General features: G+C 49.1%; 1 protein-coding gene and 1 long non-coding RNA gene across 2 annotated transcripts in view; both read right to left on the bottom strand.

Annotated features, from left to right (window-relative positions):
- Positions 1-10,553: 10,553 nt before the first annotated feature.
- LOC137363977 (protein c-Fos-like) lies at positions 10,554-14,573 on the bottom strand. The gene is made up of 4 exons (XM_068027467.1): positions 14,040-14,573; positions 12,149-12,355; positions 11,905-12,012; positions 10,554-11,335 (listed from the first exon to the last, which is right to left on the bottom strand). Exons 1-4 carry the CDS (start codon positions 14,169-14,171, stop codon positions 10,862-10,864), a joined length of 921 nt encoding a protein of 306 aa, XP_067883568.1. The 5' UTR covers positions 14,172-14,573; the 3' UTR covers positions 10,554-10,861.
- A 9,425-nt stretch (positions 14,574-23,998) lies between these two features.
- LOC137363976 (uncharacterized) overlaps positions 23,999-27,319 on the bottom strand; it is a 79,666-nt gene continuing 76,345 nt past the window's right edge. Inside the window, exons 3-4 of the long non-coding RNA XR_010972867.1 lie at positions 27,148-27,237; positions 23,999-24,071 (exon numbers count right to left, since the gene is read on the bottom strand). This is a non-coding gene — a long non-coding RNA (uncharacterized lncRNA). The remainder of the gene's footprint in view (positions 24,072-27,147; positions 27,238-27,319) is intronic.

Here is a 27,319-nt window from a genome sequence, read left to right as displayed (position 1 = left end):
TGAGTGGTTAGGATCTGGAATGCAGTGCCTGAGAGTGTGGTGGAGGCAGGTTCAGTGAGTGTTTAGGATCTGGAATGCACTGTCTGAGAGTGTTGGAGGCAGGTTCAGTGAGTGTTTAGGATCTGGAATGCACTGTCTGAGAGTGTTGGAGGCAGATTCAGTGAGTGTTTAGGATCTGGAATGCACTGTCTGAGAGTGTGGTGGAGGCAGGTTCAGTGAGTGTTTAGGATCTGGAATGCACTGTCTGAGTGTGTGGTGGAGGCAGGTTCAGTGAGTGTTTAGGATGTGGAATGCACTGCCTGAGAGTGTGGTGGAGGCAGGTTCAGTGAGTGTTTAGGATCTGGAATGCACTGTCTTTGAGTGTGGTGGAGGCAGGTTCAGTGAGTGTTTAGGATCTGGAATGCACTGTCTGAGAGTGTTGGAGGCAGGCTCAGTGAGTGTTTAGGATCTGGAATGCACTGTCTGAGAGTGTGATGGAGGCAGGTTCAGTGAGTGTTTAGGATCTGGAATGCACTGTCTGAGAGTGTGGTGGAGGCAGTTTCAATGAGTGGTTAGGATCTGGAATGCACTGTCTGAGAGTGTGGTGGAGGCAGTTTCAGTGAGTGTTTAGGATCTGGAATGCACTGTCTGAGAGTGTTGGAGGCAGGCTCAGTGAGTGTTTAGGATCTGGAATGCACTGTCTGAGAGTGTTGGAGGCAGGCTCAGTGAGTGTTTAGGATCTGGAATGCACTGTCTGAGAGTGTGATGGAGGCAGGTTCAGTGAGTGTTTAGGATCTGGAATGCACTGTCTGAAAGTGTGGTGGAGGCAGTTTCAATGAGTGGTTAGGATCTGGAATGCACTGTCTGAGAGTGTGGTGGAGGCAGGTTCAGTGAGTGTTTAGGATCTGGAATGCACTGTCTGAAAGTGTGGTGGAGGCAGGTTCAGTGAGTGTTTAGGATCTGGAATGCACTTTCTGAGAGTGTGGTGGAGGCAGGTTCAGTGAGTGTTTAGGATCTGGAATGCACTGTCTGAGAGTGCGGTGGAGGCAGGTTCAGTGTGTGTTTAGGATCTGGAATGCACTGTCTGAGAGTGTGGTGGAGGCAGATTCAGTGAGTGTTTAGGATCTGGAATGCACTGTCTGAGAGTGTGGTGGAGGCAGGTTCAGTGAGTGTTTAGGATCTGGAATGCACTGTCTGAGAGTGTGGTGGAGGCAGGTTCAGTGAGTGTCTGGATCTGGAATGCACTGTCTGAGAGTGTGTTGGAGGCAGGTTCAGTGAGTGTTTAGGATCTGGAATGCACTGTCTGAGAGTGCGGTGGAGGCAGGTTCAGTGAGTGTTTAGGATCTGGAATGCACTGTCTGAGAGTGTGTTGGAGGCAGGTTCAGTGAGTGTTTAGGATCTGGAATGCACTGTCTGAGAGTGCGGTGGAGGCAGGTTCAGTGAGTGTTTAGGATCTGGAATGCACTGTCTGAGAGTGTGTTGGAGGCAGGTTCAGTGAGTGTTTAGGATCTGGAATACACTGTCTGAGAGTGCGGTGGAGGCAGGTTCAGTGAGTGTTTAGGATCTGGAATGCACTGTCTGAGAGTGTTGGAGGCAGGTTCAGTGAGTGGTTAGGATCTGGAATGCACTGTCTGAGAGTGTGGTGGAGGCAGGTTCAGTGAGTGTTTAGGATCTGGAATGCACTGTCTGAGAGTGTGGTGGAGGCAGATTCAGTGAGTGGTTAGGATCTGGAATGCACTGTCTGAGAGTGTGGTGGAGGCAGGTTCAGTGAGTGGTTAGGATCTGGAATGCACTGTCTGAGAGTGTGGTGGAGGCAGATTCAGTGAGTGGTTAGGATCTGGAATGCACTGTCTGAGAGTGTGGTGGAGGCAGGTTCAGTGAGTGGTTAGGATCTGGAATGCACTGCCTGAGAGTGTTGTGGAGGCAGGTTCAGTGAGTGTTTAGGATCTGGAATGCACTGTCTGAGAGTGTGGTGGAGGCAGGTTCAGTGAGTGTTTAGGATCTGGAATGCACTGTCTGAGAGTGTTGGAGGCAGGTTCAGTGAGTGTTTAGGATCTGGAATGCACTGTCTGAGAGTGTGGTGGAGGCAGGTTCAGTGAGTGGTTAGGATCTGGAATGCACTGCCTGAGAGTGTTGGAGGCAGGTTCAGTGAGTGTTTAGGATCTGGAATGCACTGTCTGAGAGTGTTGGAGGCAGATTCAGTGAGTGGTTAGGATCTGGAATGCAGTGCCTGAGAGTGTGGTGGAGGCAGGTTCAGTGAGTGTTTAGGATCTGGAATGCACTGTCTGAGAGTGTTGGAGGCAGGTTCAGTGAGTGTTTAGGATCTGGAATGCACTGTCTGAGAGTGTTGGAGGCAGATTCAGTGAGTGTTTAGGATCTGGAATGCACTGTCTGAGAGTGTGGTGGAGGCAGGTTCAGTGAGTGTTTAGGATCTGGAATGCACTGTCTGAGAGTGTGGTGGAGGCAGGTTCAGTGAGTGTTTAGGATCTGGAATGTACTGTCTGCGAGTGTGGTGGAGGCAGGTTCAGTGAGTGTTTAGGATCAGGAATGCACTGTCTGAGTGTGTGGTGGAGGCAGGTTCAGTGAGTGTTTAGGATGTGGAATGCACTGCCTGAGAGTGTGGTGGAGGCAGGTTCAGTGAGTGTTTAGGATCTGGAATGCACTGTCTTTGAGTGTGGTGGAGGCAGGTTCAGTGAGTGTTTAGGATCTGGAATGCACTGTCTGAGAGTGTTGGAGGCAGGCTCAGTGAGTGTTTAGGATCTGGAATGCACTGTCTGAGAGTGTGATGGAGGCAGGTTCAGTGAGTGTTTAGGATCTGGAATGCACTGTCTGAGAGTGTGGTGGAGGCAGTTTCAATGAGTGGTTAGGATCTGGAATGCACTGTCTGAGAGTGTGGTGGAGGCAGTTTCAGTGAGTGTTTAGGATCTGGAATGCACTGTCTGAGAGTGTTGGAGCCAGGCTCAGTGAGTGTTTAGGATCTGGAATGCACTGTCTGAGAGTGTTGGAGGCAGGCTCAGTGAGTGTTTAGGATCTGGAATGCACTGTCTGAGAGTGTGGTGGAGGCAGGTTCAGTGAGTGTTTAGGATCTGGAATGCACTGTCTGAGAGTGTGTTGGAGGCAGGTTCAGTGAGTGTTTAGGATCTGGAATGCACTGTCTGAGAGTGTGGTGGAGGCAGGTTCAGTGAGTGTTTAGGATCTGGAATGCACTGTCTGAGAGTGTAGTGGAGGCAGGTTCAGTGAGTGTTTAGGATCTGGAATGCACTGTCTGAGAGTGTGGTGGAGGCAGGTTCAGTGAGTGTTTAGGATCTGGAATGCACTGTCTGAGAGTGTAGTGGAGGCAGGTTCAGTGAGTGTTTAGGATCTGGAATGCACTGTCTGAGAGTGTGGTGGAGGCAGGTTCAGTGAGTGTTTAGGATCTGGAATGCACTGTCTGAGAGTGCGGTGGAGGCAGGTTCAGTGTGTGTTTAGGATCTGGAATGCACTGTCTGAGAGTGTGGTGGAGGCAGGTTCAGTGAGTGTTTAGGATCTGGAATGCACTGTCTGAGAGTGTGGTGGAGGCAGGTTCAGTGAGTGTTTAGGATCTGGAATGCACTGTCTGAGAGTGCGGTGGAGGCAGGTTCAGTGTGTGTTTAGGATCTGGAATGCACTGTCTGAGAGTGCGGTGGAGGCAGGTTCAGTGTGTGTTTAGGATCTGGAATGCACTGTCTGAGAGTGTGGTGGAGGCAGGTTCAGTGAGTGTTTAGCATCTGGAATGCACTGTCTGAGAGTGCGGTGGAGGCAGGTTCAGTGTGTGTTTAGGATCTGGAATGCACTGTCTGAGAGTGTGTTGGAGGCAGGTTCAGTGAGTGTTTAGGATCTGGAATGCACTGTCTGAGAGTGCGGTGGAGGCAGGTTCAGTGAGTGTTTAGGATCTGGAATGCACTGTCTGAGAGTGTGTTGGAGGCAGGTTCAGTGAGTGTTTAGGATCTGGAATGCACTGTCTGAGAGTGCGGTGGAGGCAGGTTCAGTGAGTGTTTAGGATCTGGAATGCACTGCCTGAGAGTGTTGGAGGCAGATTCAGTGAGTGTTTAAGATCTGGAATGCAGTGCCTGAGGGTGTTGGAGGCAGATTCAGTGAGTGTTTAGGATCTGGAATGCACTGTCTGAGAGTGTGGTGGAGGCAGGTTCAGTGAGTGTTTAGGATCTGGAATGCACTGTCTGAGAGTGTTGGAGGCAGGTTCAGTGAGTGTTTAGGATCTGGAATGCACTGTCTGAGAGTGTTGGAGGCAGATTCAGTGAGTGGTTAGGATCTGGAATGCACTGTCTGAGAGTGTGGTAGAGGCAGGTTCAGTGAGTGTTTAGGATCTGGAATGCACTGTCTGAGAGTGTTGGAGGCAGGTTCAGTGAGTGTTTAGGATCTGGAATGCACTGTCTGAGAGTGTTGGAGGCAGGCTCAGTGAGTGTTTAGGATCTGGAATGCACTGTCTGAGAGTGTGATGGAGGCAGGTTCAGTGAGTGTTTAGGATCTGGAATGCACTGTCTGAGAGTGTGGTGGAGGCAGTTTCAATGAGTGGTTAGGATCTGGAATGCTCTGTCTGAGAGTGTGGTGGAGGCAGGTTCAGTGAGTGTTTAGGATCTGGAATGCACTGTCTGAGAGTGTGGTGGAGGCAGGTTCAGTGAGTGTTTAGGATCGGGAATGCACTGTCTGAGAGTGTGGTGAAGGCAGGTTCAGTGAGTGGTTAGGATCTGGAATGCACTGTCTGAGAGTGTGGTGGAGGCAGGTTCAATGAGTGGTTAGGATCTGGAATGCACTGTCTGAGAGTGTGGTGGAGGCAGGTTCAGTGAGTGTTTAGGATCTGGAATGCACTGTCTGAGAGTGTGGTGGAGGCAGGTTCAGTGAGTGTTTAGGATCTGGAATGCACTGTCTGAGAGTGTGGTGGAGGCAGGTTCAGTGAGTGTTTAGGATCTGGAATGCAGTGTCTGAGAGTGTGGTGGAGGCAGGTTCAGTGAGTGTTTAGGATCTGGAATGCACTGTCTGAGAGTGTTGGAGGCAGATTCAGTGAGTGGTTAGGATGTGGAATGCACTGTCTGAGAGTGTGGTGGAGGCAGGTTCAGTGAGTGTTTAGGATCTGGAATGCACTGTCTGAGAGTGTGGTGGAGGCAGGTTCAGTGAGTGTTTAGGATCTGGAATGCACTGTCTGAGAGTGTGTTGGAGGCAGGTTCAGTGAGTGTTTAGGATCTGGAATACACTGTCTGAGAGTGCGGTGGAGGCAGGTTCAGTGAGTGTTTAGGATCTGGAATGCACTGTCTGAGAGTGTTGGAGGCAGGTTCAGTGAGTGGTTAGGATCTGGAATGCACTGTCTGAGAGTGTGGTGGAGGCAGATTCAGTGAGTGGTTAGGATCTGGAATGCACTGTCTGAGAGTGTGGTGGAGGCAGATTCAGTGAGTGGTTAGGATCTGGAATGCACTGTCTGAGAGTGTGGTGGAGGCAGGTTCAGTGAGTGGTTAGGATCTGGAATGCACTGCCTGAGAGTGTTGTGGAGGCAGGTTCAGTGAGTGTTTAGGATCTGGAATGCACTGTCTGAGAGTGTGGTGGAGGCAGGTTCAGTGAGTGTTTAGGATCTGGAATGCACTGTCTGAGAGTGTTGGAGGCAGGTTCAGTGAGTGTTTAGGATCTGGAATGCACTGTCTGAGAGTGTGGTGGAGGCAGGTTCAGTGAGTGGTTAGGATCTGGAATGCACTGCCTGAGAGTGTTGGAGGCAGGTTCAGTGAGTGTTTAGGATCTGGAATGCACTGTCTGAGAGTGTTGGAGGCAGATTCAGTGAGTGGTTAGGATCTGGAATGCAGTGCCTGAGAGTGTGGTGGAGGCAGGTTCAGTGAGTGTTTAGGATCTGGAATGCACTGTCTGAGAGTGTTGGAGGCAGGTTCAGTGAGTGTTTAGGATCTGGAATGCACTGTCTGAGAGTGTTGGAGGCAGATTCAGTGAGTGTTTAGGATCTGGAATGCACTGTCTGAGAGTGTGGTGGAGGCAGGTTCAGTGAGTGTTTAGGATCTGGAATGCACTGTCTGAGAGTGTGGTGGAGGCAGGTTCAGTGAGTGTTTAGGATCTGGAATGTACTGTCTGCGAGTGTGGTGGAGGCAGGTTCAGTGAGTGTTTAGGATCTGGAATGCACTGTCTGAGTGTGTGGTGGAGGCAGGTTCAGTGAGTGTTTAGGATGTGGAATGCACTGCCTGAGAGTGTGGTGGAGGCAGGTTCAGTGAGTGTTTAGGATCTGGAATGCACTGTCTGAGTGTGTGGTGGAGGCAGGTTCAGTGAGTGTTTAGGATCTGGAATGCACTGTCTTTGAGTGTGGTGGAGGCAGATTCAGTGAGTGGTTAGGATCTGGAATGCACTGTCTGAGAGTGTGGTGGAGGCAGGTTCAGTGAGTGGTTAGGATCTGGAATGCACTGCCTGAGAGTGTTGTGGAGGCAGGTTCAGTGAGTGTTTAGGATCTGGAATGCACTGTCTGAGAGTGTTGGAGGCAGATTCAGTGAGTGGTTAGGATCTGGAATGCAGTGCCTGAGAGTGTGGTGGAGGCAGGTTCAGTGAGTGTTTAGGATCTGGAATGCACTGTCTGAGAGTGTTGGAGGCAGGTTCAGTGAGTGTTTAGGATTTGGAATGCACTGTCTGAGAGTGTTGGAGGCAGATTCAGTGAGTGTTTAGGATCTGGAATGCACTGTCTGAGAGTGTGGTGGAGGCAGGTTCAGTGAGTGTTTAGGATCTGGAATACACTGTCTGAGAGTGTGGTGGAGGCAGGTTCAGTGAGTGTTTAGGATCTGGAATGTACTGTCTGCGAGTGTGGTGGAGGCAGGTTCAGTGAGTGTTTAGGATCTGGAATGCACTGTCTGAGTGTGTGGTGGAGGCAGGTTCAGTGAGTGTTTAGGATGTGGAATGCACTGCCTGAGAGTGTGGTGGAGGCAGGTTCAGTGAGTGTTTAGGATCTGGAATGCACTGTCTGAGTGTGTGGTGGAGGCAGGTTCAGTGAGTGTTTAGGATCTGGAATGCACTGTCTTTGAGTGTGGTGGAGGCAGGTTCAGTGAGTGTTTAGGATCTGGAATGCACTGTCTGAGAGTGTTGGAGGCAGGCTCAGTGAGTGTTTAGGATCTGGAATGCACTGTCTGAGAGTGTGATGGAGGCAGGTTCAGTGAGTGTTTAGGATCTGGAATGCACTGTCTGAGAGTGTGGTGGAGGCAGTTTCAATGAGTGGTTAGGATCTGGAATGCACTGTCTGAGAGTGTGGTGGAGGCAGGTTCAGTGAGTGGTTAGGATCTGGAATGAACTGTCTGAGAGTGTGGTGGAGGCAGGTTCAGTGAGTGGTTAGGATCTGGAATGCACTGCTTGAGAGTGTTGTGGAGGAAGGTTCAGTGAGTGTTTAGGATCTGGAATGCACTGTCTGAGAGTGTGGTGGAGGCAGGTTCAGTGAGTGTTTAGGATCTGGAATGCACTGTCTGAGAGTGTTGGAGGCAGGTTCAGTGATTGTTTAGGATCTGGAATGCACTGCCTGAGAGTGTTGGAGGCAGATTCAGTGAGTGTTTAAGATCTGGAATGCAGTGCCTGAGGGTGTTGGAGGCAGATTCAGTGAGTGTTTAGGATCTGGAATGCACTGTCTGAGAGTGTGGTGGAGGCAGGTTCAGTGAGTGTTTAGGATCTGGAATGCACTGTCTGAGAGTGTTGGAGGCAGGTTCAGTGAGTGTTTAGGATCTGGAATGCACTGTCTGAGAGTGTTGGAGGCAGATTCAGTGAGTGGTTAGGATCTGGAATGCACTGTCTGAAAGTGTGGTAGAGGCAGGTTCAGTGAGTGTTTAGGATCTGGAATGCACTGTCTGAGAGTGTTGGAGGCAGGTTCAGTGAGTGTTTAGGATCTGGAATGCACTGTCTGAGAGTGTTGGAGGCAGGCTCAGTGAGTGTTTAGGATCTGGAATGCACTGTCTGAGAGTGTGGTGGAGGCAGTTTCAATGAGTGGTTAGGATCTGGAATGCACTGTCTGAGAGTGTGGTGGAGGCAGGTTCAGTGAGTGTTTAGGATCTGGAATGCACTGTCTGAGAGTGTGGTGGAGGCAGGTTCAGTGAGTGTTTAGGATCGGGAATGCACTGTCTGAGAGTGTGGTGAAGGCAGGTTCAGTGAGTGGTTAGGATCTGGAATGCACTGTCTGAGAGTGTGGTGGAGGCAGGTTCAGTGAGTGGTTAGGATCTGGAATGCACTGTCTGAGAGTGTGGTGGAGGCAGGTTCAATGAGTGGTTAGGATCTGGAATGCACTGTCTGAGAGTGTGGTGGAGGCAGGTTCAGTGAGTGTTTAGGATCTGGAATGCACTGCCTGAGAGTGTGTTGGATGCAGGTTCAGTGAGAGTTTCGGATATGGAATGCACTGTCTGAGAGTATGGTGGAGGCAGGTTCAGTGAGTGTTTAGGATCTGGAATGCACTATCTGAGAGTGTGGTGGAGGCAGGTTCAGTGAGTGTTTAGGATCTGGAATGCACTGTCTGAGAGTGTGGTGGAGGCAGGTTCAGTGAGTGTTTAGGATCTGGAATGCACTGTCTGAGAGTGTGGTGGAGGCAGGTTCAGTGAGTGTTTAGGATCTGGAATGCAGTGTCTGAGAGTGTGGTGGAGGCAGGTTCAGTGAGTGTTTAGGATCTGGAATGCACTGTCTGAGAGTGTTGGAGGCAGATTCAGTGAGTGGTTAGGATCTGGAATGCACTGTCTGAGAGTGTGGTGGAGGCAGGTTCAGTGAGTGTTTAGGATCTGGAATGCACTGTCTGAGAGTGTGGTGGAGGCAGGTTCAGTGAGTGTTTAGGATCTGGAATGCACTGTCTGAGAGTGCGTTGGAGGCAGGTTCAGTGAGTGTTTCGGATCTGGAATGCACTGTCTGAGAGTGTGGTGGAGGCAGATTGAATCATGGCTTTTAATGGATAAGCACCTGAAGAGAAAGTTTGCAGGATGATGGGGAAAGGGTGGAGGAGTGGGACGAGTTGACCTGCTCTCGCAGAGAGCTGGAAGGGACACGGCATGCTGAATGGTCTCCTGTGCTTTAACCATCGAGCTTAATAAACATGAAAAAAATATTTTGCGGTACACTACTCGTCACACCTGCCAACCTGAGAATGACCCGTTTATTTCTACTCTGTTTCCTGTCTGTTAACCAACTCTCAATCCACACCTGTATATTACCCCCAATCTCATATGCCCTAATTTTGTTTACTAACCTCTTGCATGGGACCGTGTCAAAAGCTTTCTGAAATTCCAAATACTCCACATCCACTGGTTCTCCTTTATCTATTTTCTAGTTACATCCTAAAAAACCTCCAACAGTTTGTCAAACATGATTTCCCTTTCATAAATCCATGTGGACACTGCCCAATCCTACCATTATTTTCTCAGTGTCCAGTTATCACATTCTTTATAATCGATTCTAGCATTATCCCTACTACTGATATCAGGCTAACAGGTCTGTCGTTCCCCGTTTTCTCTCCCTCCATTCTTAAATAGTGGGGTTGCATTTGCTACCTTCCAATCTGCAGGAACCATTCCAGAATGTATAGAATTTTAGAAGATGCGTCCACTATCTCTACAGCCACCTCTTTTAACACTCTAGGATGCAGATCAGGCAGCCCAGGGGATTTATTGACTTTCAATCCCATTAATCCTACCAATACTACTTTTTTAAAAGAACAATTCTAATTTCTTTCTGTTCCTCATTCTCACTGGTCCCTTAGTTCTCTAGTATTCCTGAGAGGTTTTTAATATCTTCCTCTGAAGACACAGGGAAAGTAATTGTTTAGGTTCTCTGCCATTTCCTTATTCCCCATTATAAACTATCCTGTGGACTCCCATTTGTTTGTGACTTTTTCCTTTTCACATCTATAAAAAGCTTTTACAGTCCATTTCTATGTTTCACTAGTTTACTTTCATACTCTTTTATGGTCACTCTTCCTGAGAGCTTCCTTTACAATGAGATTAGCCTTTTTCTCATTGCACAATACTAGATCAAAAATTGTATTTGAAAACATGAATCCAGAGCCTTCTGGACTCTTGCTCTTGGCTGCAGAGAACAGTCTACCCCACCCCCTCCCCCTCCCCCCCCCGACTATACTGTCCCCTACTACCACTACATTCCTAGTTACTCCCTCCCCTCTTTAATGGCTCCATGTACCCTGCTGCTATGGTCAGTTCACTCATTCATTCTGCTTCATCCATGCAAGCTGCAAGAATCTCAAACCTCTCCAACAATTGCAAGAGCTGAGGCTCCTCCAGTTCTACCTTCTCACTCCCTATACCTGCCTCACTCGCGGTCACACCCTCCTGTCCCTGTCCACTGACCAAATTAGATGACCTTATGGTAAAGGGTGTGACTACCTTCCGGAACAATGTGTCCAGGTAACTTTCCCCCTCCTGATGTCACTGTCTGCAACCTGGCCTCCAGTTCGATGACAGCCATTAGTAAAGGTGAGGGATAGCAGTCAACCTGCTACCAGATAATGTCAAGTATCTGGTGTCATCTCTGATCTATTACAGCCGAGCCCCAAATCCATATCCCAAACTCCAATAATCAGGAATACAACATCATGATTCAATCATTTATTAGCACAAGGCAAACACTTGGAATCCATCACACGGAAAATAGAAAAAATAAACATTTCTACAAATAAATTAAACCGTTTTCATGGAAAACTGATGTCATTATTAGACCACTGAACAGGATGAAGAGCAGGGTACATATTTTAAAAATAAAACTTTACAATAAATTATTTGATATTAAATACCATATTGCAATAACATACAGTAGTTGGTCAGACTAACATGTAGCACCATGTCCTGGGCTTTCAGCCCCATGCACTGCCCGGGTAGAGTCTCCCTGTCCCCGGGACTGTCTACAATGCCAGCAGGGTAGGAGAGCTGAGCGAGTCGGTGGAGTGCTCGCTGCTGAAGCCGCACGCAGCCGCCTCCGGGTAGCTGAAAGCCGGGGAAGACGAGAGGAAGCCCCCGGGGCTGGCGGGGAGGATGGGGGTACACAGCGGCTCACAGTCTGCAGGCAGCGAGGAATAGAGCGGCTCCCAGTCGGCCAGGCTGATCAAATCCACATCGGGGACCGACCTCCCCGTGTCCAGGCTGCTCAGTAACTCGGCGCTGCTCCCCCGGTCCCGGTCCAGGTCCCGCTCCCGGCCAGCGGGCTCCGAGGCTCCGCTCTGGCTGCTGTCGAGTGGCCGGGGCTCGGGCTCGGGCTCGGGGATCCGGCAGAGTGGCCGGTGAGCGGCCAGGATAAACTGCAGCTTCTCCCTCTCCTTCAGCAGCTCCGCGATCTCCGTCTCCAGAACGGATTTCTCCCCCTCCAACTGCTCCGTCTCCTGTGGACACAAACTGGTCTCAGTCTCCAGTCTCCAGTCACAGTGTCAGTGTCAGGCCAACCCCAAAACTAAATCCCCTCCCCCCCCTCCAGACCCCAAAACTAAATCCCCTTCCCCCCCCCCCACTCCAGACCCCAAAACTAAATCCCCTTCCCCCCCCCAACTCCAGACCCCAAAACTAAATCCCCTTCCCCCCCCCCACTCCAGACCCCAAAACTAAATCCCCTTCCCCCCCCCACTCCAGACCCCAAAACTAAATCCCCTTCCCCCCCCCCACTCCAGACCCCAAAACTAAATCCCCTTCCCCCCCCCCACTCCAGACCCCAAAACTAAATCCCCTTCCCCCCCCACTCCAGACCCCAAAACTAAATCCCCTTCCCCCCCCCACTCCAGACCCCAAAACTAAATCCCCTTCCCCCCCCCCCGCTCCAGACCCCAAAACTAAATCCCCTTCCCCCCCCCCACTCCAGACCCCAAAACTAAATCCCCTTCCCCCCCCCCCACTCCAGACCCCAAAACTAAATCCCCTTCCCCCCCCCCCCCCCAAGACCCCAAAACCCCGGACTCACCGTCTGCAGGCTGTCGGTCAGTTCCCTCCTCCGGTTGCGGCATTTCGCTGCTGCTAGTTTGTTTCGCTCCCTCCGGACCATCCGCTTCTCCTCATCCTCGGGGCTCAGCTGTCAACACGGAGAGAGGGAGTGAGTGAGTGAGTGAGTGAGTGTGAGAGAGAGAGAGAGCCCGACCCTCCCCACCTCCCCAGGGTGCAGCCCCGGCGACAGGGTAAATACAGCCCGGACCCCCGCACACACTCACCTGCTCAGCTTTGCCCCTCCGGCCCGAGTGTTTGGCGATGCCGGCCCGGGGGTAGGTGCCCTGGGCCGGGTTATAGGGATGAGTCCGGCCCCGGGACGGGGCGTTGGAGTACAGGGTTGTCGGCTGCACCATCCACTGTAGCTCCTGGCTGCTGCTGATCGCCGTCACCGTGGGAACGAATGAGCCGCTCAGGTCGGAGCAGAAATCCTGCAGAGAGAGAGAGAGAGAGAGTGTGTTAGACAGAGAGACAGACAGACAGACAGAGAGAGAGAGACAGGGACACACACACACACAGAGACAGTGTTACAGACAGAGAGAGAGAGAGAGAGTGTGTGTTAGACAGAGAGAGAGAGAGACAGGGACACACACACACACACACACAGAGACAGTGTTACAGACAGAGAGAGAGAGAGAGAGAGAGAGTGTGTTAGACAGAGAGAGAGAGACAGGGACACACACACACACAGAGACAGTGTTACAGACAGAGAGAGAGAGAGAGAGAGAGAGTGTGTTAGACAGAGAGAGAGAGACAGGGACACACACACACACACACACACAGACACAGAGACAGTGTTACAGACAGAGAGAGAGAGAGACAGGGACACACACACACACAGAGACAGTGTTACAGACAGAGAGAGAGAGAGAGAGAGAGAGAGAGAGTGTGTGTTAGACAGAGAGAGAGAGACAGGGACACACACACACACACACACACAGACACAGAGACAGTGTTACAGACAGAGAGAGAGAGTGTGTTAGACAGAGAGACAGACAGACAGAGAGAGAGAGACAGGGACACACACACACACAGAGACAGTGTTACAGACAGAGAGAGAGAGAGAGAGAGAGAGTGTGTTAGACAGAGAGAGAGAGACAGGGACACACACACACACACACACACAGACACAGAGACAGTGTTACAGACAGAGAGAGAGAGAGACAGGGACACACACACACACAGAGACAGTGTTACAGACAGAGAGAGAGAGAGAGAGAGAGAGAGTGTGTGTTAGACAGAGAGAGAGAGACAGGGACACACACACACACACACACACAGACACAGAGACAGTGTTACAGACAGAGAGAGAGAGTGTGTTAGACAGAGAGACAGACAGACAGAGAGAGAGAGACAGGGACACACACACACACAGAGACAGTGTTACAGACAGAGAGAGAGAGAGAGAGAGAGAGTGTGTGTAAGACAGAGAGAGAGAGACAGGGACACACACACACACAGACACAGAGACAGTGTTACAGACAGAGAGAGAGAGTGTGTTAGACAGAGAGACAGACAGAGAGAGAGAGAGAGAGACAGGGACACACACACACACAGAGACAGTGTTACAGACAGAGAGAGAGAGAGAGAGTGTGTTAGACAGAGAGAGAGAGAGACAGGGACACACACACAGAGAGTGTTAGACACACACAGAGACAGGGACAGTGTTACAGACAGAGAGAGACAGAGTGTTAGACACACACAGAGAGACAGTATTAGACAGAGACACACACAGAGCTCGGAGCAGAGACAGAGACCCCCTGGGGTAACCTCCCCTCCCCCCTGTTTACAGCCAGAGTTTGTGAATGGAACGCGTGTCACCGCCCCGCCCCGGGCCATTAATAGACCCACGCTGATTGGTCCAGAGCGAGCGCGTCACCAACTCCCAGACGTCACGTTTTACGCAGAGCCGCGTTCGGAGTCTCCATGAATGGTGCAGATTTATCAATGAAGCGGTTACAACCCGCCCGGGGGCAGCCCCGGGTTTGAGGGGAGGGGGAGTGGGGGAGGGGAGGGGAGGGGAGGGGAGGGGAGGGGAGGGGAGGGAGTGGGGAGGGGAGGGGAGGGGAGGGGAGGGAGTGGGGAACAGTCCTGCTCCTCCAGACACTCACATACCTGGGCGCTGCTGGCGGGGCTGCCGATACTGGAGAAGGAATCTCCGGGTGAATAATAATGTGGGTCCCCCATGGAGGGAGAGTTACTGCAGCGAGAAACAGAATCGTAATCGGCAGCAAATCCCTGGTACATGGTGCAGACTCCGGGTGTCGGTGCTGATCCGCGTTAACTCCGGGTGTCGGTGTTACTCGGTGCTGAGTCCGGGTGTCTGTCACTCCGGGTGTCGGTGTTACTCGGTGCTGAGTCCGGGTGTCTGTCACTCCGGGTGTCGGTGTTACTCGGTGCTGAGTCCGGGTGTCTGTCACTCCGGGTGTCGGTGTTACTCGGTGCTGAGTCCGGGTGTCTGTCACTCCGGGTGTCGGTGTTACTCGGTGCTGAGTCCGGGTGTCTGTCACTCCGGGTGTCGGTGTCACTCGGTGCTGAGTCCGGGTGTCTGTCACTCCGGGTGTCGGTGTTACTCGGTGCTGAGTCCGGGTGTCTGTCACTCCGGGTGTCGGTGATATTCTGCTTTGCCTTTCTGTGGTTCTGAGCTCTGGCTCGGCGCCTTTTATAGAGGACGGGCTGAATGACGTACATTGGACTCTTCCATCCGTGCTGGGAGGGTAGGGGGGAATCTCCGCCATATGAACAGCGGCTAGAGCAGCGGCAAAGAGCGGGTCCCAGTCCGAGAGGTTCATGTATAAATTATAACTCCTTATATCAGCATACAGCTGCCATAGCGCCGGGTCTGCCTGCTATTGTCAGTGAAGAGGAGTCAGGAACACCCCTCCTATTGTCTTGGTAGATGCCGCACCGGGAACCCGTGACGTAGATGTCCTTATATGGAATTAATCCGAAGGCAAGACGGGAAGCAGAGTGACGGGAACGGCGGCGGGGGGCGGGGAGGCCAGCAGCGGGGAGCGGGGGGGCCGGCGGCGGGGCTCCCGACACCCGGGGCTCCAGCCCACTGCTGTTTACAATGGAGAAGCCCGGGGAAAGTGTTTGTGATTGATAGCATCACCTGGAGACCTAGCTGCAGCGCCAGCACAGCAAGATCCCAGAGTGCGAGCCCTGGGCACAGGACCGAGCTGCCGTGCCGGAGACATTGGGGACTTGCAGCAAACGCATCAACAGTCACTTGGAGAATTGCAGAGAGCGCCCACACGCAGAGCTTCTCAATCATCGACACATTCCTCTATTTATATCCCATGTGTTTATTTACATTTAAACTCTGTGCTCTCAGCCTGTCTGCTCATTGGAACATATACCGATTGTCAACTCTGTATACCAACTATAATAAATGCACAGTGTAAGCTGTCATTCCCAGGATAGAGTTATACAGCACAGAAACAGGCCCTTCGGCCCATCGTGAAAGTATAAACTGATTATCTTCTAATAGATTGTTTTTCTATTCGTTCTTGGGATGTGGGTGTCACTGGCCAGGCCAGCATTTATTGCCCTTTCCTTATTGCCCTTGAGAAGGTGGTGGTGAGCTGCCTTCTTGAACCTCTGCAGTCCATGTGATGTAGGTACACCCACAGTGCTGTTAGGAAGGGAGTTCCAAGATTTTGACCCAGGGACAGTGAAGGAACGGCGATATAGTTCCAAGTCAGGATGGTGTGTGACTTGGGAATCACCCCATGCTAGCATGCATACACGATATGCACATGCAAATAGAGACAGAAAAGAGCAGAAGAAAAGATAGTGGAGAGGTTTGAGGCAATCTCTGAAGAGGGTTTTTGATACTATGCTTTGAGCTCACTGAAGTCCTTGCTTGTAGGTAGATCTTGCTTCTCGTTGGGGTTCAGTATTCTTAAACCTTGTTCACTGTAGGAGACTTTTCTCTTTTGGGGTTCATATGTCTTCAATGGTTTCCGAAGTTGGAGAGAGCGATGGGAGCAGACAGGAGAGGCTGGCGAGTCAGCTACAAGAGGTCTTTTCAGTGCAGGAGCAAAGAGCTTTCTATCTTCTGTTTCTATCATGGGTGATTTTAATTTGCATATAGACTAGACAAATCAAATTGGCCAGGGTAGCATGGAAGACGAATTTGCAGAGTGCATCAGGGATTGTTACTCAGAACAATACGTTGCAGAACCTACCCGGGAACGAGCGATTTTAGATCTGGTAATAAAGTCATAGAGTCGACCAGCATAGAAACAGGCCCTTCAGCCCACTGTGTCCATGCCAACCATAATGCTTATCTGTACTAATCCCACCTGCCTGCATTAATTCCATATCGCTCTATGCCTTGCTCATTCAAGTACCTGTCCAAGAACAAAGAACAAAGAACAGTACAGCACAGGGAAAGGCCATTCGGCCCTCCAAGCCTGTGCCGATCTTGATGCCTGTCTAAACTAACACCTTCTGCACTTCCGGGGTCCGTATCCCTCTATTCCCTTCCTATTCATGTATTTGTCAAGATACCTCTTAAACGTCGCTATCGTATCTGCTTCCACCACCTCCCCCGGCAGCAAGTTCCAGGCACTCACCACCCTCTGTGTATAAAAAAAGAAAAAAAAAAAAAAAAAAAAAAAAAAAACTTGCCTCGCACATCCCCTCTAAACTTTGCCCCTCGCACCTTAAACCTATGTCCCCTAGTAACTGACTCTTTCACCCTGGGAAAAAGCTTCTGACTATCCACTCTGTCCATGCCGCTTATAACTTTGTAAACCTCTGTCATGTCGCCCCTCCACCTCCGTCGTTCCAGTGAAAACAATCCGAGTTTATCCAACCTCTCCTCATAGCTAATGCCCTCCAGACCAGGCAACATCCTGGTAAACCTCTTCTGTACCCTCTCCAAAGCCTCCACATCCTTCTGGTAGTGTGGCGACCAGAATTGCACGCAATATTCTAAGTGTGGCCTAACTAAAGTTCTGTACAGCTGCAGCATGACTTGCCAATTTTTATACTCTATGCCCCGACCGATGAAGGCAAGCATGCCGTATGCCTTCTTGACTACCTTATCCACCTGCGTTGCCACTTTCAGTGACCTGTGGATCTGTACGCCCAGATCTCGCTGCCTGTCAATATTCCTAAGGGTTCTGCCATTTACTGTATACTTCCCACCTGCATTAGACCTTCCCAAATGCATTACCTCACATTTGTCCGGATTAAACTCCATCTGCCATTTCTCCGCCCAAGACTCCAACCAATCTATTGTTGTATCTTCTGACAATCCTCATCACTATCCGCAACTCCTCCAACCTTTGTGTCGTCTGCAAATTTACTAATCAGACCAGCTACATTTTCCAAATCATTTATATATACTACAAACAGCAAAGGTCCCAGCACTGATCCCTGCGGAACACCACTAGTCACATCCCTCCATTCAGAAAAGCACCCTTCCACTGCTACCCTCTGTCTTCTATGACTGAGCCAGTTCTGTATCCATCTTGCCAACTCACCTCTGATCCCATGTGACTTCACCTTTTGTACCAGTCTGCCATGCAGGACCTTGTCAAAGGCTTTACTAAAGTCCATATAGATAACATCCACTGCCCTTCCTTCATCAATCATCTTCCTCACTTCCTCAAAAAACTCAATCAAGTTCATGAGACATGACCTCCCCTTCACAAAACCATGCTGCCTCTCGCTAATAGGTCTGTTTGTTTCCAAATGGGAGTAAATCCTGTCCCGAAGAATCCTCTCTAATAATTTTCCTACCACTGGCGTAAGGCTCACCGGCATACAATTTCCTGGATTATCCTTGTTACCCTTCTTAAACAAAGGAACAACATTGGCCTCTGGGACCTCACCTGTAGCCAATGAGGATGCAAAGATTTCTGTCAAGGCCCCAACAATTTCTTCCCTTGCCTCCCTCAGTATTCTGGGGCAGATCCCATCAGGCCCTGGGGACCTATCTACATTAATGCTTTGCAAGACACCCAACACCTCCTCCTTTTTGATAATGAGATGACTGAGACTATCTACACTCCCTTCCCTAGGCTCATCATCCACCAAGTCCTTCTCTTTGGTGAATACTGATGCAAAGTACTCATTTAGTACCTCGCCCATTTCCTCTGGCTCCACACAGATTCCCCTCTCTGTCCTTGAGTGAGCCAACCCTTTTCCTAGTTACCCTCTTGCTCTTTATATACATATATAAAGCCTTGGGATTTTTCTTAATCCTGTTTGCCAATGACTTTTCATGACCCCTTTTAGCCCTCCTGACTCCTTGCTGAAGTTCCTTTCTACTGTCTTTATATTCCTCAAGGGATTTGTCTGTTCCCAGCCTTCCAGCCCTTACGAATGCTTCCTTTTTCATTTTGACTCGGCTCACAATATCCCGCGTTATCCAAGGTTCCCGAAACTTGCCAAACTTATCCTTCTTCCTCACAGGAACATGCTGGTCCTGGATTCTAATCAATTGACGTTTGAAAGACTCCTACATGTCAGATGTTGATTTACCCTCAAACAGCCGCCCCCAATCTAAATTCTTCAGTACCTGCCTAATATTGTTATAATTAGCCTTCCCCCAATTTAGCACCTTCACCCGAGGACTACTCTTATCCTTATCCACAAGTACCTTAAAACTTATGGAATTATGGTCACTGTTCCCGAAATGCAACCCTACTGAAACTTATACCACCTGGCCGGGCTCATTCCCCAATACCAGGTCCAGTACAGCCCCATCACTAGTTGGACTATCTACATACTGTTTCAAGAAGCCCTCCTGGATGCTCCTCACAAATTCTGCCCCATCCAAGCCCCTAGCACTAAGTGAGTCCCAGTCAATACAGGGGAAGTCAAAATCACCCACCACTACAACCCTGTTACCTTTACATCTTTCCAAAATCTGTCTACATATCTGCTCCTCTACCTCCCGCTGGCTGTTGGGAGGCCTGTAGTAAACCCCCAACATCGTGACTGCACCCTTCCTATTCCTGAGCTCCACCCATATTGCCTCGCTGCACGACCCCTCCGAGGTGTCCTCCCGCAGTACAGCTGTGATATTCTCCTTAACCAGTAATGCAACTCCCCCACCCCTTTTACATTCCCCTCTATCCCGCCTGAAGCATCTAAATCCTGGAACATTTAGCTGCCATTCTTGTCCTTCCCTCAACCAAGTCTCTAATAGCAACAACATCATAGTTCCAAGTACTAATCCAAGCTCCAAGTTCATCTGCCTTACCAGTTATACTTCTCGCATTGAAACAAATGCACTTCAGACCACCAGTCCCACTCTGCTCCACAACATCTCCCTGCCTACTCTTCCTCTCAATCTTACTGGCCTTATTTACTAGTTTCCCCCTCATTTAAACTCCTGTCTATGACGCTTTCCGCCACCTGCATTCTCCTAAGTGCATCCAGTTGCCGCTCCAACTGATCCATGCGGTCAGTGAGGAGCTGCAACTGGGTACACTTCCTGCAGATGTAGTTGTCCGGAACGCTGGAAGCGTCACAGACCTCCCACATCTCACAGGTTGAAGCACTTCACCCCTCTAACTGACATTTCTAGCACTAATTAATAAATTAATTTAAAATAAATAAGTACTTATTAAATCCTTCCTAAAAATTGTTATAATTAACTATATGGTCCCTAGTGCTAGATTCCTATTAGGCAGGGCTAAAGTGTGGCGAGTCGAAGAGACTTAGCAGTTGGCAGGAAAAAAGACAGAGGCGCAAGTGGAGAGCCAACTGTGTAACAGCCCCGACAAACAAATTTCTCTGCAGCACCTGTGGAAGAGTCTGTCACTCCAGAATTGGCCTTTCTAGCCACTCCAGGCGCTGCTCCACAAACCACTGACCACCTCCAGGTGCTTACCCATTGTCTCTCGAGATAAGAAGGCCAAAGAAAAAAAAAGAGAGAAAAAAAATTTAATATAAATAAATACTTATTAAATCCTTACTAAATTGTTATAATTAACTATATAGTCCCTAGTGCTAGATTCCTACTATAAATATTAAATGCTAACTAAATACAGTAATCTCCTCCCTCTGGTTTAGTTACTCTACTTATTAATTAGCTAATTAGGGTTTTAATCGATTTTGATCAAATAGATGTGGGAAGTCCGTGACACTTCCAGTGTTCTGGACGACTACACTGCAGGAAGTGTACCCAGTTGCAGCTCCTCACAGACCGCATGGATCGGTTGGAGCGGCAACTGGATGCACTTAGGAGCATGCAGGTGGCAGAAAGTGTCATAGACAGGAGTTTTAGAGAAGTGGTTACACCCAAGGCAGAGAGATGGGTGAACACTAGAAGGGGCAGGCAGTCAGTGCAGGAATCCCCTGTGGCTATCCCCCTCTCTAACAAGTATACCGTTTTGGATACTGTTGTGGGGGATGGCCTATCAGGGGAAAACAGCAGCAGCCAGAGCAGTGGCACCACGGCTGGCACTGTTGTTCAGCAGGGAGGGACAAAGCGCAGAAGAGCAATAGTTACAGGGGACTCTATAGTCGGGCACAGATAGGCGCTTCTGTGGACGTGAAAGAGACTCCAGGATGGTATGTTGCCTCCCTGGTGCCAGGGTCAAGGATGTCTCTGAACGGACAGGGGGCATTCTGAAGGGGGAGGGTGAACAGCCAGAGGTTGTGGTACACATCGGTACCAACGACATAGGCAGGAAGAGTGATGAGGTCCTGCAGGGGCAGTTTAGGGAGTTCGGAAGAAAGTTAAAAGACAGGACCTCTAGGGTTGTAATCTCGGGATTACTCCCTGTGCCACATGCCAGTGAGGCTAGAAATAGGAAGATAGTGCAGCTAAACACGTGGCTGAGCAGCTGGTGTAGAAGGGAGGGTTTCAGATATCTGGACCATTGGGATCTCTTCAGGGACAGATGGGACCTGTACAAGAAGGACGGTTTGCATCTAAACTGGAGGGGCACTAATATCCTGGCTGCGAGGTTTGCTAGTGTCACTCGGGAGGGTTTAAACTAGTGTGGCAAGGGGGTGGGAACCAGAGTAGTAGGACAGCAAGTGAAATAAATGAGGGGGAACTAGCAAATAAGGCCTGTAAGACTAAGAGGAAGAGCAGGCAGGGAGATGTTGCGGAGCACAGCGGGACTGGTGGTCTGAAGTGCATTTGTTTCAATGCGAGAAGTAGAACAGGTAAGGCAGATGAACTTACAGCTTGGATTAGTACTTGGAAATATGATGTTGTTGCTATTACAGAGACTTGGTTGAGGGAAGGGCAGGATTGGCAGCTAAATGTTCCAGGATTTAGAAGCTTCAGGCGGGATAGAGGGGGATGTAAAAGGGGTGGGGGAATTGCATTACTGGTTAAGGAGAATATCACAGCTGTACTGCGGGAGGACACCTCAGAGGGGTCATGCAGCGAGGCAATATGGGTGGAACTCAGGAATAGGAAGGGTGCAGTCACGATGTTGGGGGTTTTCTACAGGCCTCCCAACAGCCAGCGGGAGGTAGAGGAGCAGATATGTAGACAGAGTTTGGAAAGATGTAAAGGTAACAGGTGGGTGATTTTAACTTCCCCTATATTGACTGGGACTCACTTAGTGCTAGGGGTTTGGATGGGACAGAATTTGTAAGGAGCATCCAGGAGGGCTTCTTGAAACAATATGTAGATAGTCCAACTAGGTATGGGGCCGTACTGGACCTGGTATTGGGGAATGAGCCCAGCCAGGTGGTCGAAGTTTCAGTGGGGGAGCATTTCGGGAACAGTGACCATAATTCCATAAGTTTTAAGGTACTTGTGGATAAGGATAAGAGTAGTCCTCGGGTGAAGGTGCTAAATTGGGGGAAGGCAAATTATAACAATATTAGGCAGGAACTGAAGAATTTAGATTGGGGGCGGCTGTTTGAGGGTAAATCAACATCTGACATGTGGGAGTCTTTCAAACATCAGTTGATTAGAATCCAGGACCAGCATGTTCCTGTGAGGAAGAAGGATAAGTTTGGCAAATTTCGGGAACCTTGGATAACACGGGATATTGTGAGCCGAGTCAAAATAAAAAAGGAAGCATTTGTAAGGGCTGGAAGGCTAGGAACAGACGAATCCCTTGAGGAATATAAAGACAGTAGGAAGGAACTTAAGCAAGGAGTCAGGAGGGATAAAAGGGGTTATGAAAAGTCATTGGCAAACAGGATTAAGGAAAATCCCAAGGCTTTTTATACATAAATAAAGAGCAAGAGGGTAACTAGGGAAAGGGTTGGCCCACTCAAGGACAGAGAAGGGAATCTACGTGTGGAGCCAGAGGAAATGGGTGAGGTACTAAATGAGTACTTTGCATCAGTATTCACCAAAGAGAAGGACTTGGTGGATGATGAGCCTAGGGAAGGGAGTGTAGATAGTCTCAGTCATCTCATTATCAAAAAGGAGGTGGTGTTGGGTATCTTGCAAAGCATTAAGGTAGATAAGTCCCCAGGGCCTGATGGGATCTACCCCAGAATACTGAGGGAGGAAAGGGAAGAAATTGTTGGGGCCTTGACAGAAATCTTTGCATCCTCATTGGCTACAGGTGAGGTCCCAGCAGACTGGAGAATAGCCAAAGTTGTTCCTTTGTTTAAGAAGGGTAGCAAGGATACTCCAGGAAATTATAGGCCGGTGAGCCTTACATCAGTGGTAGGAAAATTATTAGAGAGGATTCTTCGGGACAGGATTTACTCCCATTTGGAAATAAAAGGACTTATTTGCATGAGGCAGCATGGTTTTGTGAAGGGGAGGTCGTGTCTCATGAACTTTTTTGAGGAAGTGACAAAGATGATTGATGAAGGAAGGGCAGTGGATGTTATCTATATGGACTTTAGTAAAGCCTTTGACAAGGTCCCTCATGGCAGACTGGGACAAAAGGTGAAGTCACACAGGATCAGAGGTGAGCTGGCAAGTTGGATACAGAACTGGCTCGGTCATAGAAGACAGAGGGTAGCAGTGGAAGGGTGCTTCTCTGAATGGAGGGATGTGACTAGTGGTGTTCCGCAGGGATTAGTGCTCGGACCTTGGCTGTTTGTAGTATATATAAATGATTTGGAAAATGTAGCTGGTCTGATTAGTAAATTTGCAGATGACACAAAGGTTGGAGAAGTTGCAGATAGTGATGAGGATTGTCAGAGGATACAACAGGATATTGATCAGTTGGAGTCTTGGGCGGAGAAATGGCAGATGGAGTTTAATCCGGACAAATGTGAAGTAATGCATTTGGGAAGGTTTAATGCAGGTGGGAAGTATACAGTAAATGGCAGAACCCTTAGGAGTATTGACAGGCAGAGAGATCTGGGCATACAGGTCCACAGGTCACTGAAAGTGGCAACGCAGGTGGATAAGGTAGTCAAGAAGGCATATGGCATGCTTGCCTTCATCGGTCGGGGCACAGAGTATAAAAATTGGCAAGTTATGCTGCAGCTGTACAGAACTTTAGTTAGGCCACACTTAGAATATTGCGTGCAATTCTGGTCGCCACACTACCAGAAGGACGTGGAGGCTTTGGAGAGGGTACAGAAGAGGTATACCAGGATGCTGCCTGGTCTGGAGGGCATTAGCTATGAGGAGAGGTTGGATAAACTCGGATTGTTTTCACTGGAACGACGGAGGTGGAGGGGCGACCTGATAGAGGTTTACAAAGTTATGAGTGGCATGGACAGAGTGGATAGTCAGAAGCTTTTTCCCAGGGTGGAAGAGTCAGTTACTAGGGGACATAGGTTTAAGGTGAGAAGGGCAAAGTTTAGAGGGGATGTGCGAGGCAAGTTCTTTACACAGAGGGTGGTGAGTGCCTGGAACCTGTTGCTGGGGGAGGTGGTGGAAGCAGGTACCATAGAGACATTTAAGAGGCATCTTGACAAATACATGAATATGATAGGAATAGAGGGATACAGACCCCAGAAGTGCAGAAGGTTTTAGTTTAGACAGGCATCAAGATCAGCACAGGCTTGGAGGGCCGAATGGCCTGTTCCTGTGCTGTACTGTTCTTTGTTCTTTTATTTTCAAATTCAGTAAAAATTCCCGACCAGCCAATCAGGTCACAGCTTTCCTGTGACATCACTTTCAGTTTTTTTTTACCAGAGGTAAGTTTTTTTATACTTACCAGTCTGGAACTCCACCCTCCAAATCTTCTCCCAGTCAGCTGTGCTCTTTGGAAGTTCTCAGCTCCCCTCACTCTGAGGACAGGTAGGAAATGAAAGAAGTTTCCTCACTCCCTCATCACCAAAATCCCATTTTAACACTCTAATGTAACCCAAGTCAGCACTGTAAGATGGCCCACTTTTATACTGAGTGACTGACTCTAGCCCCTGAAAACTGGTTTAAGCTAATTCTCTAATTAACAAGGTGCAGCTGCAAGCAGAGCCTGAGTGAACCCTGTTTAAAGCTGGTCTAAAACTCACCTTCTCCAACCCAAACAGCAACTGTTAAATTAATCTGCTAAATAAAAGACAGATTAGATTTAAGATAAAATTAACCCTTAATTATCCTCAGTTACCAAACTTCCACTATAGCACTCTAATGCAACCCAAGTCAGCACTCCAGTGCAAACAAAAGAAGCCTCTTAAATGTCGCTACTGTTCCTGCCTCCACCACTACCTCAGGCAGCTCATTCCAGATACCCACTATTCTTTGTGTGAAAAATTTACCCCTTTGATCCCCTTTAAACCTCCTCCCTCTCACCTTAAATCTATGCCCTCTAGTTTTAGTCACCCCTACCATGGGAAACAGACTCTGGCTATCTACCCTATCTATGCCTCTCATAATTTTATATACCTCTATCATGTCCCCTCTCAGCCTCCTTCGCTCCAGGGAAAACAGACCCAGCCTATCCAATCTCTCTTTATAACTCAAACCCTCCAAACCAGGCAACATCCTTGTGAATCTTTTCTGCACCCTCTTCAGCTTCATCACATCTTTCCTGTAGTGCGGCGACCAGAACTGCACACAGTACTCCAAATGCGGCCTAACCAACGTTATGTACAACTGTAACATGACGTCTCAACTCTTGTACTCAATGCCTCGGCCGATGAAGGCAAGCATGCCATACGCCTTCTTCACCACCCTGTCTACCTGTGTTGCCACTTTCAGGGAACTATGTATTTGCACCCCAAGGTCTCTCTGCTTACAACACTCCCCAGGGTCCTGCCATTCACTGTATATGTCCTGCCCTAGTTTAACTTCCCAAAATGCATCACTTCACACTTGTCTGCATTAAATTCCATTCGCCAATCCCTTGCCCACTTTCCCAGTTGATCTATATCCTGTTGTAACCTTAGACAACCTTCTTCACTGTCCACTATACCACCAATTTTGGTATCATCTGCAAACTTACTAACCATGCCCCCTACATTCACATCCAAGTCATTAATATATTTGATAAACAACAGAGGGCCCAGCACCGATCCCTGCGGCACACCACTGGTCACCGGCCTCCAATCAGAAAAACAACCCTCCACTACCACCCTCTGCCTCCTATCACCAAGTCAATTTTGTATCCAATTTGCTAGCTCACCCTGGATCCCACGTGTTCGAACCTTCTGGACCAGCCTACCATGTGGGACCTTGTCAAAGGCCTTGCTAAGGTCCATGTAGACAACGTCCATCGCCCTGCCCTCATCCATCCTCATGGTCACCTCCTCAAAAAACTCAATCAAATTCATGAGACATGATTTCCCACGCACAAAGCCATGCTGACTATCCCTTATCAGACCTTGCCTTTCCAAATGCAAATAAATCCTGTCTCTCAGAATCCCTTCCAATAACTTTCCCACCACTGATGTAAGGCTCACCAGCCTGTAGTTCCCTGGCTTATCCCTGCTGCCCTTCTTAAATAAAGGCACAACATTATCTATCCTCCAGTCTTCCGGTACCTCACCCGTGGCTAACGCTGATACAAAAATCTCTGCCAGGGCCCCAGCAATCTCCTCCCTTGCTTCCCATAGCATCCTAGGATACACCTGGTCAGGCCCTGGGGATTTATCCACCTTAATGCACTTCAAAGCCTCCAACACCTCCTCCTTTGTAATGTTGATATGCTCCAGGATATCGGTGTTCCCTCCCTTGAACTCACTAGCTTCCATGACCTTCTCCACAGTAAATACAGACGAGAAATATTCATCTAAGACCTCGCCCATTTCCCGTGGCTCTACACATAGATTACCACAGTGATCCTTAAGGGGACCTACTCTCTCCCTAGCTACCCTTTTACTCTTAATATATTTGTAGAATCTTTTAGGATTCTCCTTTATCTTATCTGCCAGGGAAATCTCATGGCCCCTTTTCACCCTCCTAATTTCCTTAAGTGTCGTCCTACATCCCCTATACTCCTCAAGGGACTCGCTCGATCCCAGCTGCCTATACCTGACATATGCCTCCTTCTTTGTCCTGACCTGACCCTCAATATCCTTCGTCAACCAAGGTTCCCTAAACTTGCCAGCCTTGCCCTTCCATTTAACAGGAACATGCCGGCCCTGAACTCTTCCTATCTCACTTTTAAAAGCCTCCCACTTGCCAGACGTCCCTTTACCTGTAAACAGCCTCTCCCATTCAACTTTTGAGAGTTCCTGTCTGATGCCATTGAAATTAGCTTTCCCCCAATTTAGGACTTCAAATTGAGGACCAATCCTATCCTTTTCCATAACTATCTTGAAGCTAATAGAGTTATGGTCACTGATCCCAAAGTGCTCCCCACTGACACATCAACCACCTGCCCATCCTCATTTCCTAAGAGGAGGTCAAGTGTAGCCCCTTCTCTAGTAGGGCCATCCACATACTGCTTCAGAAAACTATCCTGGACACACTTAACAAATTCTTCCCCATCTGATCCCTTAGCACTAAGGCAGTCCCAGTCAATATTAGGGAAGTTAAAATCACCTACTATTACAACCCTATAATTCCTACACCTATCTGTGATTTCCCTACATATATGCTCCTCCAATTCCCTCTGACTATTGGGGGACCTATAGTATAATCCCATCAAAGTGATCACCCCTTTCTTGTTTCTAAGTTCTACCCATATGGCCTCGCTGGACATTCCCCCCGGGATATCCTCTCTAAGTACTGACGTGATGTTCTCCCTAATCAATAGTGCAACTCCCCCTCCTCTCTTACCTCCACCTCTGTCACGCCGGAAGCATCGGTACCCCAGAACATTGAGCTGCCAGTCCTGCCCATCCCTCAACCACGTTTCCGTAATAGCAATAATATCACAATCCCATGTCCCGATCCATGCTCTGAGTTCATCTGCCTTACCTGTAAGGCTTCTTGCATTGAACAGCGATTCTCCCCACATTTCTCTACGGTGCTGAAGCTTGGACAACTTATAGATGCCAAATCAAGGCCCTAGAACAACAACATCGCTGTCTTAGGATCTTGCGAATCAAGTAGGAGGACAAAAGAACAAATATCGGTGTCCTCCAAGCCA

This window comes from Heterodontus francisci, unplaced genomic scaffold, assembly GCF_036365525.1.
Source record: "Heterodontus francisci isolate sHetFra1 unplaced genomic scaffold, sHetFra1.hap1 HAP1_SCAFFOLD_872, whole genome shotgun sequence".
Lineage (NCBI taxonomy): Eukaryota > Metazoa > Chordata > Chondrichthyes > Heterodontiformes > Heterodontidae > Heterodontus > Heterodontus francisci.
Note: the sequence above shows the minus strand (reverse complement) of the source record. Positions and strands in the feature narration are given on the sequence as shown.

What these genes read in the sequence shown, in the direction of transcription:
- LOC137363977 (XM_068027467.1), bottom strand. Translation starts at nt 14,171, where the DNA reads ATGTACCAGGGATTTGCTGCCGATTACGATTCTGTTTCTCGCTGCAGT. An exon ending in GCCCCGCCAGCAGCGCCCAG is followed by an intron (nt 12,356 to 14,039) that starts GTATGTGAGTGT and finishes CTCTCTCTGCAG; the next exon opens with GATTTCTGCTCCGACCTGAG. An exon ending in TGACCGACAGCCTGCAGACG is followed by an intron (nt 11,336 to 11,904) that starts GTGAGTCCGGGG and finishes TTGTGTCCACAG; the next exon opens with GAGACGGAGCAGTTGGAGGG.